The 19,643-nt window shown below is 42.2% G+C and overlaps 1 protein-coding gene across 1 annotated transcript in view; it reads right to left on the bottom strand.

Moving 5' to 3' along the window:
* The window catches only part of TPH2 (tryptophan hydroxylase 2), a 92,023-nt gene that overhangs the window by 66,420 nt on the left and 5,960 nt on the right, over positions 1-19,643 (bottom strand). Inside the window, exons 2-5 of the mRNA XM_075919425.1 lie at positions 17,558-17,710; positions 15,772-15,955; positions 15,574-15,674; positions 9,368-9,435 (exon numbers count right to left, since the gene is read on the bottom strand). Of these exons, the coding sequence (XP_075775540.1) occupies positions 9,368-9,435; positions 15,574-15,674; positions 15,772-15,955; positions 17,558-17,710 (506 nt within the window). The remainder of the gene's footprint in view (positions 1-9,367; positions 9,436-15,573; positions 15,675-15,771; positions 15,956-17,557; positions 17,711-19,643) is intronic.

Genomic DNA, 19,643 nt, shown 5'->3' with positions numbered 1-19,643 from the left:
TGATAGCAACACTGAGAGCTTGGCTAACTTTAGCTTTTCTTTTACCAGGCCAGATCCTGACGAGAGGATTACATACCTTGTGCAGTAACTGAGGTTCTTTGAGATGGTTGTCCTGGTGAGTGTTCTACATTAGGGCTGTGTCTACATTGGCACCCTTTTCCGGAAAAGGGATGCTAATGAGACAAGTCGGAATTGCAAATGCTGTGGGGGATTTAAATATCCCCCGTGGCATTTGCATGAACATGGCTGCCGCTTTTTTCCGGCTCGGGGCTTTGCCGGAGAAAAGCGCCAGTCTAGACGGGATCTTTCGGAAAATAAAGCCTTTTCTTAAAATCGGGAATAAGGGATCTTCCGGAAAAGGCTTTATTTTCCGAAAGATCCCGTCTAGACTGGTGCTTTTCTCTGGCAAAGCCCCGAGCCGGAAAAAAGCAGCAGCCATGTTCATGCAAATGCCACGAGGGATATTTAAATCCCCCGCGGCATTTGCAATTCTGAAGTGTCTCATTAGCATCCCTTTTCTGGAAAAGGGTGCCAATGTAGACACAGCCTAGATGTTTTGGTATCCAGTGCTTATAGTCAAAGATTTTTAGCAGTAGTACTCTGGGTGGCGCAACACACATGGTACATATCTTGCACCCATGCCAGCAGTTAACTGCTGTGCACCATCAACCATCCCTCAGTCCTTCTCTACTCTGGATAGTCATGTTGATCTGAAGCAGAGGGAAAGAGGAAGGGTCATGGAGCACTCACAGGAACAACCATCTCGAAAAACCTCAGTTACTTCACAGAGTGAGTAACCCTCTCTTCTTTGAGAAGTGTCCCTATGGGTGCTCCACATTAGGTGACTGTAGAATATTGTCTTGCTGTGGAAGTCAGGGTGTAATTACCTATGTGGTGGTGGTGTTAAAACAGACTGTCCGAAGTGAGTGTCCACTGAGGAATGTTGCTCTATTGCATAGTGCTTTGTGAATGTGTGGATTAATGTTCATGTCACTGCCTTACAGATGTCTGTGATGGGAATGTTGTTGAGGAAAGTCCAACATGTAGAAACAGCTCTGGTAGAGTTTGTATGGGCTGTTTGGGGAGCAGGGATATTGTTGCATTCATAGCATAATTGTATACATAGAGAGATCCATTTAGAGAGTCTTTGTTTAGATATTGTTTTGCCTGTGGATCACTGAGTAATACAGAAAATTAGACATGGGGATTTCCTAAATGTCTTTATTCTCTCTAGGTAAAAGCCAAGTGCTCACTGCACATTGAGGGAGTGGAGCACTGCCTGCCTGGTTGCCTGTATGCAGCTTTGGAAAGAATACAGCTAAATAAATGGGTTGATTCAAGTGAAAGGGTGAGACTACTTTTGGGAGAAATTTGGGCTGGAATCTTAAGATGACTATCTTTCTGGAATAGCATATAAAGGGAGGGAGGGTCTGCCATGAGGGCAGCTAGTTGCCCTGCTCTTCAGACTATAGTAATTGCAATGAGGAAGGATATCTTCACTGAGAGCTATCATAGGGTGCAGGTGGCTAGATGCTCAAATGGTTTGCCCGTGAATATGTGAAGTACCATAGGGTATGTCTACACTACCCTCCTAGTTCGAACTAGGAGGGTAATGTAGGCATACCGCACTTGCAAATGAAGCCCGGGATTTGAATTTCCCAGGCTTCATTTGCATAAGCGGGGAGCCGCCATTTTTAAAATCCCGCTGGTTCGAACCCCGTGCAGCGCAGCTACACGGGGCTCGAACTAGGTAGTTCGGACTAGGCTTCCTATTCCGAACTACCGGTACACCTAGTTCGAACTAGCGGGGTAGTGTAGACATACCCATATTGAGGTCCCACATCAGGGAAGGTTGTTTTAATAGCGGGGAAGTGTTTAGCCCTTTCGTGAAACACTTGGTAGTTGGATGTGTAAAAGTGGTGTATATTTTGATTTTATGGTGCCACATGGAGATAGCAAAGTTATTTCGGAATAATGGCCGTTATTCCAAAATAACTATGCAAGTGTCTACACAGCAATTCTGTAATTTTGAAATAATTTCAGAATAGCAGACAACTTATTGCAACTTCTGTAAACCTCATTCTACAAAGAATAACACCTATTCTTTGTTACAGTTTTCAAGTTACAGTGGGGGAGATCTAGATTGGATATTAGGAAAAAGTATTTCACTAGGAGGGTGGTGAAGCACTGGAATAGGTTCCCTAGGGAGGTGGTGGAATCTCCATCCCTTGAGGCTTTTAAGTCTCGGCTTGACAAAGCCCAGGCTAGGTTGATTAAGTTGGGATTGGTCCTGCTTTGGGCAGGAGGCTGGACTTGATGACCTTGATGGTTCTGGTGGAAGTGTCTGCTGAGCCAGTCCGCAATGCTATTCTGTGTTCCCAGAAGATATGTTGCAAAGATGTCTTTTTGGGTGGCTATGCACCATTGCCATAGACGTATGGCTTTCATGCATAATGGGTAGGATCATGCTCCGCCCTGTTGGTTTATACAGTACATGCACCCCATGATGTTTGTGAGGATCTTGACAGTTTTGTGGCGTATTAATGGTAGAAAATGTTTGCATGCTTGTCTTACAGCTCAGAGCTCTAGAACACTGATATGTAAAGTGGATTCTGCTATCATCTATCGTCCCTGAATTGGGTGGTGTGAGATGTAGGCTCCCCACCCCTTGAGGGATGCGTCTGTGATTACTGTGGCTGAGAGGGTTTGTTGTTGGCAGGGGATTCCTGTGCACACATCCATTGGTTGCAGCCACCATTGAAGGAAACTCTGGAGGGCATGTTTAGTAGTTTGTGCAGTAAGTGTTTGTGGTATTTGTATGAGCTTTATAACCATCCCTGTAGGCACTGCATGTGCAGTCTTGAATGTTTAACTACAAATGTGGTGGCTGTGATGTGCCCTAATAATTGGAGACATTGTCTGACTTTTAGTTGGGGACTTCATGTGACTGTTGCAATTAGCTCCATTAAGGTGTGAAAACATGGTTGAGGGACCTTTACCTTCACTTCGATACAGTATAGTTGGGCTCCGATAAAGTCCAGCTGTTGAGTTGGAACAAGAAGGGACTTTTGGTAGTTTATCTGGAAGCCTATGGTGGTCAGTAGATGCACAGTGAGTCTGGTGGTTGTTGCCTCTTGGAGGGACAATGCCATTATTAGGCAATCATCAAAGTATGGGAATATTTTATGCCCAAGTTGTTCGGTGGGCAGCTGTGACCACAAAGACTTTTGTGATGACTCTAGGTACTGTGGTGAGTCCAAATGGTAGAATTCAATACTGGCAGTTTTGAGTGGTAAGCATGAAACAGAGGAATCTCCTGTATGCCAGGTGTATAACAATATGAAAATAAGCATCCTGAAGGTCCAGGAATGACAGCAAAACTCCTTTTTTTAGAAGTGGAATTATTGTTGCCAGTGGTACCATTTTGAAATGTGGATGGCAATTTAGTCAATAGACGTAAATCCAGAATAAACCGCCAACCCCCACTTTTCTTTGGTGTGAGAAAATAGTGGGAGTACAATCCCATTCCCCTTTGTTGAAGTGGTACCTCCTCAACACAGCTTCTAGGTGTAATAGGTGAGTGACTTCCTCTTGTGACAGAGTCTTGTGGGAAGGGTCCTTGAAGGTTGGTGAGTAGATGTGGTAGAGGTAAATGGGATGGCATAACCTTTGAGGATTATTTCTAGGACCCATCCGTCAGAGGTAACATTGCACCAGATGGGGTAATATGGTAACAGGCAGTGACTGAATAGATGGTAGGTTTCGCAACCTTGAATTGGTGGGAGAGTTGTTGAACCCGTGACCAAAACATAAAAAAGGTTGCCACTGTTGGGATGAAAATGATGAGGCTTGCTGAGGTTGCTTTGGGGAACACTGACATGTGGTGTCACTTCCACCTCTTCTTCCTCATCTGATGAGAATGGCAGTGCTGAACTCGCCAGTGTCGAGACCAGATTAGGTTGAGGGTGGACTGGTGTACCATGCGTACTGAACAATGGTGTCCCAGGTACCAAGGTTAGTGCTAACTCAGTGTATATCATAAGCAGTGTTGGGGTGCACATAGTTATCTGCACCAGTGGTGCTGAAGGTGCTTCCATTTGTGTGCCGGCAGTTGTTGACACTGCCTTGCAGGAAGCAGGTGCCAACTTCTTCAGTGTCAATGGTAGCCGGATAGCTGCTTCTTAGCTCACACACCAGTGATAGGGTCTTGCAGTTCCTTTGCCTTTGTCCCTCAGGATATCGGCATACCTGATGCTCCCAGTGCTTCTAGGTCCATGGTAAATGGTGCCGTCAGTACCAAGGCTGAATTTTTTGCCTGGAGAATGCTGCTTCTTTAAGTGTTCACTCTGAGGTAACGTTGGGAACCTATGTTTTGTAAGCTGTTTGGATTTTCCAGGTGGCAAACGGGGTCCTTTGTCCAAGACCGCTGCTGAAGACATCTCTCATGGAAGAGACCTAGTCTCGAGGTCTGAGGACGGCCTGAGGGATTTCTAAATTAGGAGGAGATTCAGTCATAGGTCTCTAGTTTTAAGGAGGGGTTTTCACACTCCTGTTGGCTAAAAATGATGAACTGCAGCCAATGAGAGCTGAAAGGCTCTGCCCTATTGATGCTTAGAGAAACAAACCATCTAGTGGCCCGCCAGTGGCTTATCTGAGTGGGCCCATGACCCAACTTTGAAAACCCCAGTGTTAAGGGATCTAGCTGACAATTTCTTGCAGTATGAACACTTTTGTGGGATGTGTGCCTCACCAAGACATTGGCTACACTGTGAGTGTCCGTTTGATATTGGGACAGTGTTTAAAGTGCAGTGTTTGAATCCCAAGGAACCTAGCATGTTGTTAGGAGCTTGGCTCCAATACAATCACCCAGAGAGTGCTAGGGCTCAAAAACAGGAACACTCGTCAAACAAATCCTAATTCACTCTTGTCTCATTTAATGTCAATGAGACTAAAGAATGTGCAATAATTACATGGAAAATAACATTAAGAAAATAACTAATGGATTTGTGACTTAGTATGTGGAAATAAGGGAGCAAGGCAGCCTACACCAAGTATACCATGGCTCGCAGTTTGTGAATCATTACAGAAGATCTTAGTTAGTGATTTAAATATTAATCAGACCATGGTCACTTGATCCTAGGAGCTGAAAGGCATTTTATTTGTGGATGAGTTTTTCATGTTGGTGGGGAACAAGGTATGAAGTATTTCATTCATTCACCTGTCCGGACAGCAACAAAGTATTTGCAGATAACTGTAACAAAATAATATACCTGATACAGAAAAGGCAAGACCCAAATATATTCGGCCCTCTATGAAATTTCCTGAAAAGACTGCTTAAGAATGGACTCAGTATTGTCTCATTAGCTTCCAATATCAGAGAATGGGGAGAGGAAACACCACCAAAATATAAGGAGAAAACAAGAGAAAAGTGAAAAGAAATATATTAAAATGTAACTGATCTGGAACAAAACAGAATGAGGCATAAATATAAAAGTGTGGGCTAAATCCTGACTCCTATTGATTCCTACTGAAGCAAGACTGAGCCTTTTCATGAGAACATTTCTTTGTGAGAATGGAAGCAGAATCTGGCCCTAGCAAATTTTTGTTTAAAAAAAAAACATAACAACAAGGATTCCACTGGTTATCAACCACAGGAGGATGATAAAAGGCCCCCAATTCTGTTCTCATGTGCCCTAGTTGCATATTGGTATAATTCTATTGATTTTCATCAGGCTTAAGCTATTGTATTCTTTGCCCCAGCAGCTTGACTTTTAACCTGTGAAAACTTTGTACTTAACTACTGTAATTGACGGTTGTATGCACCTGCTAAGTCAGATCTATCATTTTCTGCATTTTATAAAGGTATAAAACAGATCTTACAAGACAAGCTTTGAATGTGGCCGTCTCCCACACTGCAAGCAAACAAATGCATTACCTGTAGAGCTGTCACTTGACTAATATCAAATTAGCATCAGTTTATAGCTGAAGCATCCAATCTCAGAGTAGTAAATAAATCCTCTTGCCAGTGCAGGATTTAAGATATTTCTAATGCCCCAGTCTATGTTCTAACTATAGCTGAAATTAAGAACCAGGCCTTTTTCCTCACAAACATTTTGCGATTCTGTCTCTTGTTCCTCAGGAATGTTCTTTCATCTGTGTATGTGGGAACAAGGTAACATTTCTAACAGCTTGTTTTAATCCTAGGTAGTGACACAGGCACCCCAGTGAATGTGTATCATGTTCCTCTGCAGACACAGAAATCTATGGGCAATGCTCAGCATGTTTAGGCTTGCTTGCTCCTCTGTCACTTACAGGTTAATGTAAGCTTTGGAATGGCTTGTTTTCCTTCTTTGTACCATACAATTTAATGTTTTCCCTTACTTCTGTGGATTATATTATTCGCTTTGCCATTTCACAGTTCTGATAAAAAACTCAGAGATGTGGTACCAACCTCCAGTGGGATTCCTCTTGCCTCTTCGATAATTCTCACATACATCTATTCTTTTCTAGAAATTCTTTTCCCAATCAGCAGCCTCAAACCTCATTCTCTCTTTTTAAATTAATTTGTAACTGTCTATTTCCCCATTTTTGCTGTATATTCTGGCCTTATATGTTGGCACTCTCTCTTTCTCTTTGGCGCTGGCACATAGCTATCACCCCTCACCCAATACATATGCCTCTCTGTTTTCCTTTACCTTCCTTTGAGGGCTCATTTTCCAAATACAGCAAACTGGCTGGCACTTATTAATAAGTTAGAGATGTAGTGTAAATCTTTTCTTCCTCTTCTCTCCATTTGCCCAAAGACTGTGTGCGTCATTTCTGCAGCCTCCCCACTACCAGATAACAGTGATCTCCTTTCATACAAGTCCTAGGCAGTGTTTTGGGAACTAAGTATCAGTATTCTACTCCCAGTTCTGCAGATATGAGTGTGATTTATTTTGTAACTGTGATGGTTGTCTGTAGCATAGACAGTCTCTCCAGATGAACAGTAGGGCTGCGTCTAGATTGGCATGATTTTCCGGAAATGCTTTTAACGCAAAAAAGCCCCGATCGCCATTTTCACAATTGGGGCTTTTTTGCGGAAAACAAATCTGAGCTGTCTACACTGGCCCTTTTGTGCAAAAGCTTTGCACAAAAGGGACTTTTGCCTGAACAGGAGCAGAATAGTATTTCCACAAGAAGCACTGATTTCAGACAGTAGGAAGTCAGTGCTTTTGCGGAAATTCAAGTGGCCAGTGTAGACAGCTGGCAAGTTTTTCCAGAAAAGCGGCTGATTTTCCGAAAAAACTGGCCAGTCTAGACACAGCCTAGGAGTTGAACTCTTGTGAATCTCAAGTGAAAGGGATAAAGTTTGTCTAATTAGACAAGTGCATGGTGCATACAGCTGATTGAACTTTGTGATGTCTCTTCCACAGGACATTCTGAATCAGAACAAACACCCAAAGTTTCAAAAATCCCTTGGGAGAGAAAATTCTAAAAATACTTCATTCCAGAAAAATCAAAACTTTTTCATTTGATTTTGCTAAACAAAACAAAACAAACAAACAAACAAAAAAAGAGCAACCAGATGTCCTGATTTGGAAACTCTTTGTATTGCCACCAGCTCCTCACAGATTAGCCCAGGACATCACATGGGTTTGCATAGGAGCAGTTGAGCCACCACAGCTTCTAGCATTGCCACGCCTCATGCTTCATGGCTGGGAATGTGAAAGCCTTGAGACCCCTGTATTGAGCCTGCCTGCCTTGGCGCCCTAAAGGCTTCTAGAGCAGCAGTGTCCAACTTTTCTATGCCCAACATAATTTTTTAAATTTCAAGACAACCCAGCATCTATGCTGGCCCTTCTGAGGCCCCGCCCCTACCCTACCCCACCTACTCCATTTTCCCTCTCCTTGTCACTTGCCCTTCCCTACCCTCACTCACTTCACTGGGCTGTAAAGGGGGTGCAGGCTTGGGGACAGGTCTTTTGGGAGCAGGAAGGGGTGACAGGTGCAAGCTCTGGGAGGGAATTTGGGAACAGGAGGTGAATCCAGGCTAGGTCAGTGCTGGAGTACAAGAGGGGTGCTGGCTCTGGGAAGGGGTTCCAGGTTGGGGCAGAGTGTTGGGGTGCAAGAGGGAATAGAGGAGGGGCTTTGGTAGGGGGATCCGGTCTAGGACCTAGGTGCAAGAGGGGGGGTGAGGTGTAGGCTCTGGCCAGGAGCAGGTGTTTATCACAAGTGGCTCCCGGCAGGCAGTATAGCAAGGCTCAGACAGGTTGCCTGCTGGCCATGACTCCGTATTGCTCCCAGAAATTGATGGCTACGAACTTGTCACTGTGCAGCCATTGGGGGGAGGAAACAGCTTGTCTTCGCACACTGCCGCCATCACTGTCCTCACAGCTCCCCTTGGCCCAGAGCCAGCCAATGGGGCTGCAGGCACAGGCAGTTTGCAGACACGCTGTCCCCCTTTATCCAAAACAAAAGGAAAAACTATGTAGCACTTTAAAGACTAACAAGATGGTTTAATAGGTGATGAGAGCACAGAGATGAGTTTGAAGCTGGCAGGCAGCCTGTCTTGAGCCCTGCTGTGCTGTTGGACTTCAGTGGCCCAGAGATCGCGATTGACTGGCTGAGACTCCAGGATTGACCCATTGATCCTAATTGACAGGTTGGTGACTCCTGTTCTAGAGTCTGCAGCTCTAAGGCAGCTCCACCATGCTGACTGCTTCAGAGTCAATGACACTAGAACTTCCAGGCTAAAGTTGGAACCTCCTGCTGGGGCCTCAAGGCTTCCAGACTTCTTGACATGCAGTCTACATCTGGCTGGGGCAGAAATTTATAAAGATCTAAATGTTTCCACACTTCATTTTGGACAATTCAGCATCTTCTGATGAAAAACCACTTCCCAGCCAGCTCTAATAGTGTAAACCCTTTGTAAGCTACTGCCCTCTAGTGACTGTTCCACAGGGAGGAAAAGGGGTTCCACGTGTAGTGAGGAAATTCTTTTTTGGCTGAAGTGGTAGAGACCTGTGTTTTGGAGTTAAGAGACCTGGATTCTAGGCCACCTATAGGAGATGTCTGTGTCCCTTGTATGTGGATTCATTTCATCATAGGATATTAAAAACATTTGTAAAATAGCTCCTTACATTAAACTAGCCAGGAACATAATGATGACAATGCAGCACTTTGTGTCTAAATGCCTCACTTGCTAATCATTATATTGAAAAATTATATGATTTCATGCTTTAGGTTTGTCATCTATAGAATATGTTAAACTGGTCAAAGTTCAATAGCTCATTTGTCTGTTGCAAAACTTCATGCTAACAGAATTAAGTAGAGTGTGAATTTTTTCTAACTTAGCAACACAGTAAAGAATTATACCAGTACTTACTATTTATAACTCATGGCAACATCCACAAAATACTTTCTTCTCTGTCGATATACATTGTCCTTAAATCCCTTAAGAAGGAAGAAGAGACTAAATTATAACAAAGAGAAAGAAAATCAGTTGAAAGAATTTTTAAAGAAATCATAACAGTATCTATTTAGTGCTTAATTATATTGGTTTCTGATTAGCAGCTTCTATTTTACTGTGGGGAAAAAAGCCTAATGTTCCAAAAAGGAACATTTCCAGGAGAAGTGCTCTGTACGAATGCCATCACACAGCCAAAAATATTAAACATGGGGAAACTACCTATGACTCAACTTCAGGCCACCCAAACACCTCCATGACTTTCTCAAGCAGGCATGAAGCTAAGTCCTTAACTCATGTGTCACACTTCTTTAATGGCTTGAAAACTGAATTCATGAAGGGCTTCTTTTGAAGATGCTACTGTGATAGGCACCATCTTAACTATCACACTGGGGACCGAACAAAACACCTCTGGAGAGAAAGCAGGAGCCAGAGCCATAGACAGAAGGGCCCACTTGGATGGCCCCAACTTCATGTTGGGTGGGCAAGAATAGAGGGCAGAGGGATTAGGACAGGAGAGACGGGGGTAACACCCAACCCTGCTCCCTGGCCAGAGAGCTGGAGCAGAGCGGGGCAAGCTGCAGTACCAAGATGGAGGGGAGCAAGTGGAGCAGGACAAGTCCCAGCCCTGCTGCCTGGCTGGAAAGCTGGGTCAAAACGGGGTTAGCCCCAGCACCCTGGTCCTTCACTAGGGCTAGTTTGCCAGGTGGGCTCGAGAGGGATGGGCCTGGGTAAAAAGTGGGCAACTACATCTTGAGCTCAATCCCTATTACTGTAGCTGTAACTGACTTATTTTCTTTGAGGATCAGGTCCAGAGGGTGGTGTGTGTAACATACACACCTGTGCTTCTATACTACTTTAGGTTATTCAAAACCACATGCAACATCTCTTCTTTATACACAAACACACTCAGACTAGGTCTAGACTGCAAGGTTTTGTCGGAAAAAGTTACGCAAAATGCACTCCACATTTTGCGTAGATTTTCCTAATTCTTTTGTCAGAAGAGGCTTTTCCAACATTTGGCCTGTCTAGACTGGACCAAATGTCAGGAAACAACCCTCTTACGGAAGCCCCCTTCTTCCTCGTGGAAGGAGGAATACAGGAGCTTCCAAAAGAGAACGTTTGCACTTCCGCAAAAAATAGCAGAAGTACAAATGTGTTCCTTGGATGTGGCGGGGTTTTTTTAGGATACCTCTGGTATCCCGAAAAACCCCCATCGTGTAGACATAGCCTCAGACACATTTCAGTTTTCAGGCTATGTAACAAATGTTCACTTTAAGGGAAAGATTGGAATGGATTTAAATTTAATTTCAAACAGGCACAGTAGCCCAGAAAGTATATTTGCACTTGCTCCACTCAACTAGGCAGTAGTGTAACCAGAAAAAATACCACTTTCCCATCACTGTGCATGGACAAAACCCACAAAAATGATAGATAAACAGCTGTTGTTCAACATAACCTCAATCCATAGATTCCCAAACCAAAGAGACTATTGTGATCTTCTAGTCTGACCTCCTGTACCACAAAGACCAGAGAACTTCCCTCAGAACAATTTCTACAGAGAGCTTTTAGAAAAACCTTCAATTTCAACTTTAAAACTATCAGTGCTAGAGAATCCCACATGACCTTTGGTAAAATGTTCCAATGGGTAATTATCCTCACTAAAAAAAACTGTGCCTTATTTCAAGTCTGAACTTGTCTAGCTTCCACTTCCAGCCACTGGATCTTGTTCTACCTTTCCCTGCTAAGCTGAAGTGCCCAATACTGAACAATTGTTCTCCACGTAGATAGTTATTGATGATACTCAGTTAACCCCAATCTCCTTTTTGTTAAGCTAAACAGATTGAGCTCTTTGAGTCTATCACTAAAGGGCATGCTTTTTAGTCCTTTAAATCATTCTCGTGGCTCTTCTCTGAACTCTCTCCAATTTATCAATGTCCTTCTTGAACTGTAGGAACCAGAACTGGACACAGTATTCCAGCAGTGGTTGCACCAGTTCTAAATACAGAGGTAAAATAACCTGTCTATTCCTACTCAAGAGCGCCCTGTTTATGCATCCCACAATCACATTAGCTCTTTGGCCCCAGCATCACACTCGGAGCTTCTGTTCAATTGATTACCTATCATGATTCCCCCAAACTTTTTTTCAGCGTCCCTGCTTCCCAGGATAGAGTCCCCTCTATTGTAAGTATGGCCTATATTCTTTATTCCTACTGCATATATTTACATGTTAAAATGCAAATTGCTTGCTTGCCTAAATTTCCCAAAAAATTGGGTTTATAACTATCATGGGGCTTGCAGCTGCAGCTAGAGTACTCAAAGTGGCAGGAAGCAGCCACTATAATGTACATGCATATATGTGTGTGTATGTGTGTGCATGCCTGTACTTGTACTGCTGGGAGATGTAGGAGAGAACGCAAAAGGGACTGTGAACACATTCAAGCCTCCTATTCTGAAGCACAGACCAAGGCAGCAGGCCTTGCAACATCATTCAAATGTTTGGCAGACTCATTTTGTTTTGTTCCACTGGCATTACTCATCTAGTGTACATCTACCAAGAGAAAGTTATTTCATGAGCCCTACTTCTTCACAGGTCACGGTTTCCAAAAAACTTTTTATTCCTTTTTCCTCCCCTATATTTTTGTTGATTGCTTTATATTGTTTAAGTGAATTTCTAATGAAGAATAACAGTGACAATGATGAATTATAATGTATGGCACTTAATGGAAAAGGTTTCTTACATGCATAAAGTTGTTAATCCTGACTGGAGTTACCTAGGCTATTTCCTTTGTGAAGCAAGTGCTGAGTTAATCAGCTGCACACTTTGGATCAATAAGTGGAACTAGAAGTACACCTTTTTCCTCTTTTAAACAAAGAAAATGGTTCTGGAGGCCCAGACAGAATGGGACAGACAGCAGAATATCTAGTTTGTTGTGGCTCAAGAGTTTGTCCCCTGTAGCAAAATCCTCCACTCCTGTGTGGTCCTGGGACCAGGGTCTAAGTGCTGTGTTAGCAGAAAGAAATGGGATTAGATCTGAGTCTGAGTTCAAGCCCTGGTCTTACACTGCAGTGTAGACATACTCACGATGGTGTTGGACTGCCACTGTATCTGGGTAGTCCTCCTGGCCCTTTATAGCTTTTATACTCTGCCACAGAATAGTCAGAGCAGGGACCAGAAATAGTCTAGACTCTATAGGTGTCCAATAGTTAGGGTTTTTCTCCTATTTCTAAGTACTAGCACTCTATGTAGGATCACAAATGTGATGTAAATTATATCTATCCCATTTCTCTAAATTGTAACACATACTCTGCTTTTATGTCATGCACATGTATTTTTCATTGTCTATAAAAATCAATGTGATCTGCAGAAACCTGCCTTAAGTATTCGGTGAAGGCACCGCTTTAAAATGTAAAACAACATTAAATGACCCATCATAATCATCAATGTGAGGCTGGAAGGAGCCCTACTGAGGCTGAAATGCTTCTATTTGAAGCAAAGTTACTGTTAAGTGGCTGAAGGTAATCTGCAGATTTGGGAGTTCCCAAAGATACAGACTCTCATCCTTGTCCATGAAAAAGAAGTGAACAGAATGATTCAGGATTGGGGGTGTGCTCCCTTAGCCCAGGGGACTGGTCTAATACACCAGTCTTCAGCTTATTGAAGGGAGGGGCTGAATGTGCTGGCTATTTACCCTTAAAGATGCCCTACACTGAGGTGAAACAAAAAACAGGACTATGTAGCACTTTAAAGACTAACAAGATGGTTTATTAGGTGATGAGCTTTCGTGGGCCAGACCCACTTCCTCAGATCAAATAGTGGAAGAAAATTGTCACACCTATATATACCAAAGGATACAATTAAAAGAATGAACACATATGAAAAGGACAAATCAAATTTCAGAACAGAAAGGGGGTAGAGGGGGGAGGTAAATGTCTGTGAGCTAATGATATTAGAGGTGATAATTGGGGAAGCTATCTTTGTAATGGGTAAGATAATTAATGTCTTTGTTTAAACTTAGGCGTAAAGTGTCGGATTTAAGTATGAATGACAGTTCAGAGGATTCTCTTTCAAGTGTGGTCTGAAAAGGTCTTTGAAGCAGGATGCAGGTAATCAAGTCATTGAGACAATGTCCTTTCTGGCTGAAATGGCAAGAAACTGTTTTTTCTTTGTAATCCTGTCTAATATCTGTTTTATGGGCATTGATTCTTTGGAGAAATGTCACTGAGGTGATCTTCCCTACAGTATAGGACCACTTTGCACCAGAGGCACAAAGTAAAGAAGCCTCAAAACAGAGGAGAATCCATGACTAGTCCATAACATGACTCTGAACTAGAGGTACAGATTGTACCTCCAAAACTGGCACACTCTGGTCTGGCAAGATGCCTCATCCAGCAGGACCCTGGATGCTCCTGGACCACTGAGACTGGGAGCCTAAGGAGGGACAGCTGGGGCTGGGGCTGGGGCAGCGGGGGCAGCAGCCCTGGCTGGGGGCAGCATGGGACCAGGGCTTCAGCAGCCCACAGCAGCACAGGGCCAGGATAAAGAGCCTGGCAGCATGGTCCGCACAGGGCTGGAGTTTCTTGGCACCCTACAGGAATGCAGAGCCAGAGCACTGCAGCAGCACCTGGGAGGCATGGAACTGTAGTTGAGCTTTGCAGCAGCCCAGCGTCAGAGACCCGCAGCAGCCTGCTCCAGAGCCCCACAGCAGCTCTCTGGAGCATGTGGCCAGGGCCAGAGCCCCACAGCAGCCCGCTGGAGCACAGGGCCAGGGCCCCAAAGCAGCCCACTAGAGCACAAGGCTGGCAGGAGCCCCATAACAGCCAGCTGGAATGCAGGGCCAGGGCCAGGGCCAGGGCCAGGGCCAGAGCCCCACAACTGCCCCTGGATGTGTGGGGCCGAACCCTGGGGACAAGAGCAGGACTCTGTGCTGTCCAGGGAGCCAGCAGCATCTGAGCAAGCCATCCAGTCAGTTTGGGGGAATGGAGAGGGAGGAGGAGTCAGGGTGCTTGCTGGGGCAGCCTGCCAGCAGTAGGCGATGGAACTTGGGGCCGGTGGCAGGAGACCAGCTCAGTCTGGCAAATTCTCTTGTTTGGGACTGGACAGGTCCCAACGGTGCCGGACCAGGGAGTTCCAACCTATAGTAAGATGTGAAGTAAGAGTTTTCCAATCTGTAAATTCTTTGAATACATGTGAGTGATATTATTTCAGAATGTTTAATCCTCAAGTTACTAAATTCAAATGCTCTATATAGTCCCTCCCCCCATTACAAAAACCAAAAATAGAAGCAAGCCAACCAAAACAGTTGAGGAAAGTTTTTGATGGTTTCCATCAAATTTTGATGGTTTCACTTTAATGATTGCCCATCTATTAGCACAAATACAATGTGTGTACTATAAACAGAGAAGTTGTGCTAGGCAGCCAATCACTGTAGTTCACTCTTAAGGTCTTATAGGTTAGGCATATGTTGAAGTTAACTATGGGAGAATGAAACCAAATAATTACTAAGGGCTCACTTTCCTTTCTTTTTGATTTGGTATTTTTTGGCATTATACAGTGTATGAAATAGGGATTTATACACTGGCACTGATTTCAGAAAGCACAGTAAGTCATGCTCAGACTGGAGAGTGCTCTGATACTGTACCTTCCAACGATCCTCTAGTTAGAGGGCAAGCATCCTTTCACATGCTTTGTTTTCCTACACTCACTTTGAGATGCATTTTTATTTCATGTCCACATTTTTTATTTGTGGCAGAACTTAAGTTTACAATAACCCAAACTGTTTAGAATATCTATCCTCCATCTATTTGTAAAACATGGATGCAGGCTGTAAATGGGGATCAAAAGTGATTTTGGAGTGCCTCAGTGCTTAGGTCTCTCACCTCAGCAAACTGAATGAATTCATTTATGCAATCAGAGACCTGATTTTCATTAAGTGCTGAACACCCACCTGCTGACAATCAGGCCCCTACATTGAAATTCTTCGTAATAGTGCTTATAACTCAACTAGTTGAACAAAATGAATAATTATCTGCAAAATTATTTTTAAATTATGTTGTAGATAACAAATAGCTCTTCAACTAGGATTTAAAATCCAAATAAGATCATGACTTTATTTCACACTTACTGGGTGATCTGCATCCAGCTCAGAGCCATACATTAGAACTCTCTGTGAACATCTGTCTAATTCAGCAATCTTCCTGGGGAACCAAGGGACACAGTCAAGTTCTGTGGAAGATAGAGGGGAATTGAAAATATTAGAGGGGGAAATTGTTATAGTTCGCAAATTGAAATGTTTACTATTTTCTAAATAAAGCATCTTTACCATCTTCATCAGTCCAGATGTTTTCTGGTGGATTAAGAGTTACGATGTTAGTCTGAAACTTTAGCAACTGAATTAGTTCATTAAATTCTTTCTTACTGCAGTCACAGTCCACAAAAATTTCTACTTCTGAATTCCTTCTCTTGGATTTTCTTGATTCAATGTGAACCATACTCACATGTTTTTCCTGTGGGAAGATGAAACATTGGACTCCATACGTAAACGATTCATTTAGAACAATATAATTGGCAGCATATTAAATATATTTTTAAAGTAATAGAAGTTTACATTAAAGATACTCAGCCTTCACTTAAATGCATAATGAGGAATTTGAAGTGTGTTCAGGGGAAAATGACGCAAGCTTAATGTATTATTCTTTTCATTAGATGATGATGATTATTATTATAATAGTCCCAGGGAATTTAAAGGTGATTTACCAAGATCATCTTTTGCAAAGAATATTGTATTCGTTGCTTTAAAAGGGATAATACAATGGTACATTGATAAGAGACGCAGATACAAAATATTCAGTTGGTGTTCATTTCAGTATATTTTAGTTTTTCCAACAAAGGGCACAATTGGTACAAAAACAGCATTTTATTCAATATGTCTCTGACAAATAAAGCCAATATTTATTTTGTGATTATAAGTATATTTCATTTCTCATCTACTTTTCTTGTACTAAGTATGAATGACCTAGAATAAGAATAACAAAATGGAAGTCCAGACCAATTGATTCTCTAGAATAATGACCTTGGCAAGATCTACAACTTAGTGAATATGGGTGTCAAAATGGCTTTACCATTAATAATGCCTCTCCCATCACAACTTCTGATTTGCTAATGGATGTCAAACATTCATAATTATTTCTACTTTTGCATGAGGCACAACCGGTCAACCAATCCATTACTTATGACTACCTCCCTCTCCACCCACTAAAGGATGTAAAATCTGAAAAGATCTGGTCTATCTTTCTTGGCCACTATACTGCATTTTCATTCTGGGTGAAATTCACCCCAAGACAAAAGGCCAAACACAAGTTTCCAACAATGCTTACGCACCTTTAGGGCTTACATGTTACATAGTTTTTCCTCTGACCTTCGACATAGGGGTATGTTTCATCCTTGGTTAATACATTTTCATCTTTTATAGCTTCCATCCTGATTATTTGTTGTAAACTCTTGAAGATATTTCAGTTCTTGTTCTTGGGTACTGAATGAGTACCTAGTTGCATTAGTGGCATTCCCCCTGGCACTACAGCTGCTGACATACTAAAGCCTCACTCCTGTAACTGATAGGGTATAGATGACCTGCTATGCTAGTGACTCTGTCCATATGCACTGAACTGTATTAGGGCCTGACTGTATATTAATGCTCCATAATTCCCATTCTGCTGACCAAGACCCTGTTCTAACACTGCACTAAAGCATGTGCTTAATTTAAAGCACATAAATAGTCCTACTGGAGTCAACACCAACACTGGGAGTCAATGGGATGACTCGTGTGTTTTAAACTTTATCACAAGCTTCAGTACTTTGCTGGCTTAGGGCATTTAATAGCTAGAACTTTAGCAGTCCATTCACTTAATGGGAACTATGTATAGGCCCAAAGTCAAACACATGCTTACAAGCTTTGCTGGACTGGTTACATACTCTGTAGGTAATCAAATGGAAAGTATTATTTCATGTACTTCTTTGTCTTCAGTGGTGCTACACCAGTTTACACTAGCTGACAATTAAGCCAGATGTCCCTTCCTATTCCAATAATAATAATTATTTGCAATATTTACCTGGAAGAGTCTCAGAGCTTTCACCAATCCACCAATTTCATTTTTCAAGGAAAACACTACAGCTGTCTTTCCACTATCAGAAACCGATTCACTTTTGCCGCTTCCTTTATTTCCTTTCTTTTCATCATTTTTACCAGAATTGGCTCTGTTTGGCTGCAAGAAAGTAGATAAAAATGCATTCATTTCAAATGCACATTTTTGAAAAATATCAAACATTCCTTTCACACAGACAGCTTTTGCCAGAAAATACCTCAATTAAAATGATCCTGACTATAAAAAAAGGTAAGCAGCATATTCAAAATCAGAAAAAGTTGTGGCAAACGTCAAAGACATAAGAGACTAATACAGAAATATGACACAAATATCGCAATGTTATTATAAGTAGTAATCAGCAAAGACTGGACGGAACAATTCCTTATTTGGCTTTACTGTTGCATCTCTGACGGCAATGGAGTTGTGTCAATTGACACCACTGATTATCTAGCCCACAGTTTTGACTCTATTTGAATTGTCCATAAAATCCATAAACAGAAATGTTGTATTCTACATTGCACTAGATTTAAAGTTGACACCTATTTTTCATTGCTCTTAATGAACTAAAAACTATCCATTGATTATATCAATTAAACAGGAAGATATGTTTAGGTTCTATCTATCAGAAGAAATTTGAATTAGCTGAACCTTTTAAAAATAGTTTCAAGCCAAATAAATCTGACCAGTTACCCCAAAGGACATTTCTCTTTTTTAAATTTTCACATTGTTGAGCCTCCCACACCTGTAAACTTCTCTTACCATTCAGTTTACTTCCCTATTTCACAATAGCACATTATCATCAACTTCACAGCTTAAGTCTTTTTGAGGTGCTTCTAAGTAGTCCATCTATACCAAGAGCTTTAGTCATAGTGGCCAAGATTTTCAAAAGTGACTAGCAGATTTGGATGTCATGCTTGAGACACCTGAATGCAGACAAATCTTCAGAGGGCATGTGTTCTTCACTTTTGGTAAATTAGAAGACCCCTTTTAAATGTTTCAGATGTTTGCAACCAAAAAATATCATTATCTCGATCACTGTGTCCATTTCAGATTTAACTGTTCATTAGTATATTCTGTTCTTGAGATAAAAACAATAAGCCAACAATTTGGGGAATGGGGAGCCAACAATAAAAGGGTGCAGCTAAAAAGGCTTGAAACAGTTAAAGCCATGTTCAACCTGTTCTAAAAATTAGTTTTAAGAATAGGTGGGAACCCTGAGGCAAATCATCTCCTTGTTTCCATCAGATCCTCCACTGACTTCAGCAGAGCTGTGAATTTATTCCAACTGAAGATATGCCCTGAGTCCCAATCTCTGCTTTCAAAAGAAGCTTTAACAAGATTTTGCCTATTCCTCATCGACCAGGCAAAGTATTTTGAACTTATTTTACACTAACTCCTTTTAAAATTGGATCAGATCTTTTCTACCCAAATCTCCATTTGTGGCAACAAGGACTAATCTGTTAACTGGTGAAGTTTCACTACAGACAGTTCAGTGCATAGAGACTAACCATGCTAGTCCATACTAGAAGTGTCCTATACCATTTAAGTTATAATATCTTCTGGGTAAGTAGCATGCAGTTCCCAGTTCAGTTTCCAAAAGCTAGGCATTCTGGAATACTTCAGACAGACAGCATACATGGCAGAAAGTAAAGAGATGAGTAATGTATTTCAGCATCTCTGAGTCCACATTGGCACCAAGGGTACGTCTAGACTACAGGTTTTTGTCGACAGAGGCTTTGTCGATAGATAATGTCAACAAAGCTTCTGTCGACAAAGAGAGTCTAGACTACATCCAGATCTGTCGACAAAGCAAGCCACTTTGTCGACCTGAGACTGTAGACGCAAAGGACAGTGTAGATGCACTAACGCCTTCTGTCGACAGAACTCTGTTATTCCTCGTAGAATTAGGTTTACCAGCGTCGACAAAACTGCCGAGTTCTGTCGACGTTATGTAGGCTAGACACACCATACATGTGTACATTGGCAGTAACAAGCAGAAGCAGTTAAACTAACTAGTTTCAAAACTAATTAAAACCTGCACCCTGTTTTAACC

Source organism: Pelodiscus sinensis, chromosome 1, assembly GCF_049634645.1.
Source record: "Pelodiscus sinensis isolate JC-2024 chromosome 1, ASM4963464v1, whole genome shotgun sequence".
In the NCBI taxonomy this organism is placed as follows: Eukaryota; Metazoa; Chordata; order Testudines; family Trionychidae; genus Pelodiscus; species Pelodiscus sinensis.
This window is presented reverse-complemented; position numbering and strand designations above follow the sequence as displayed.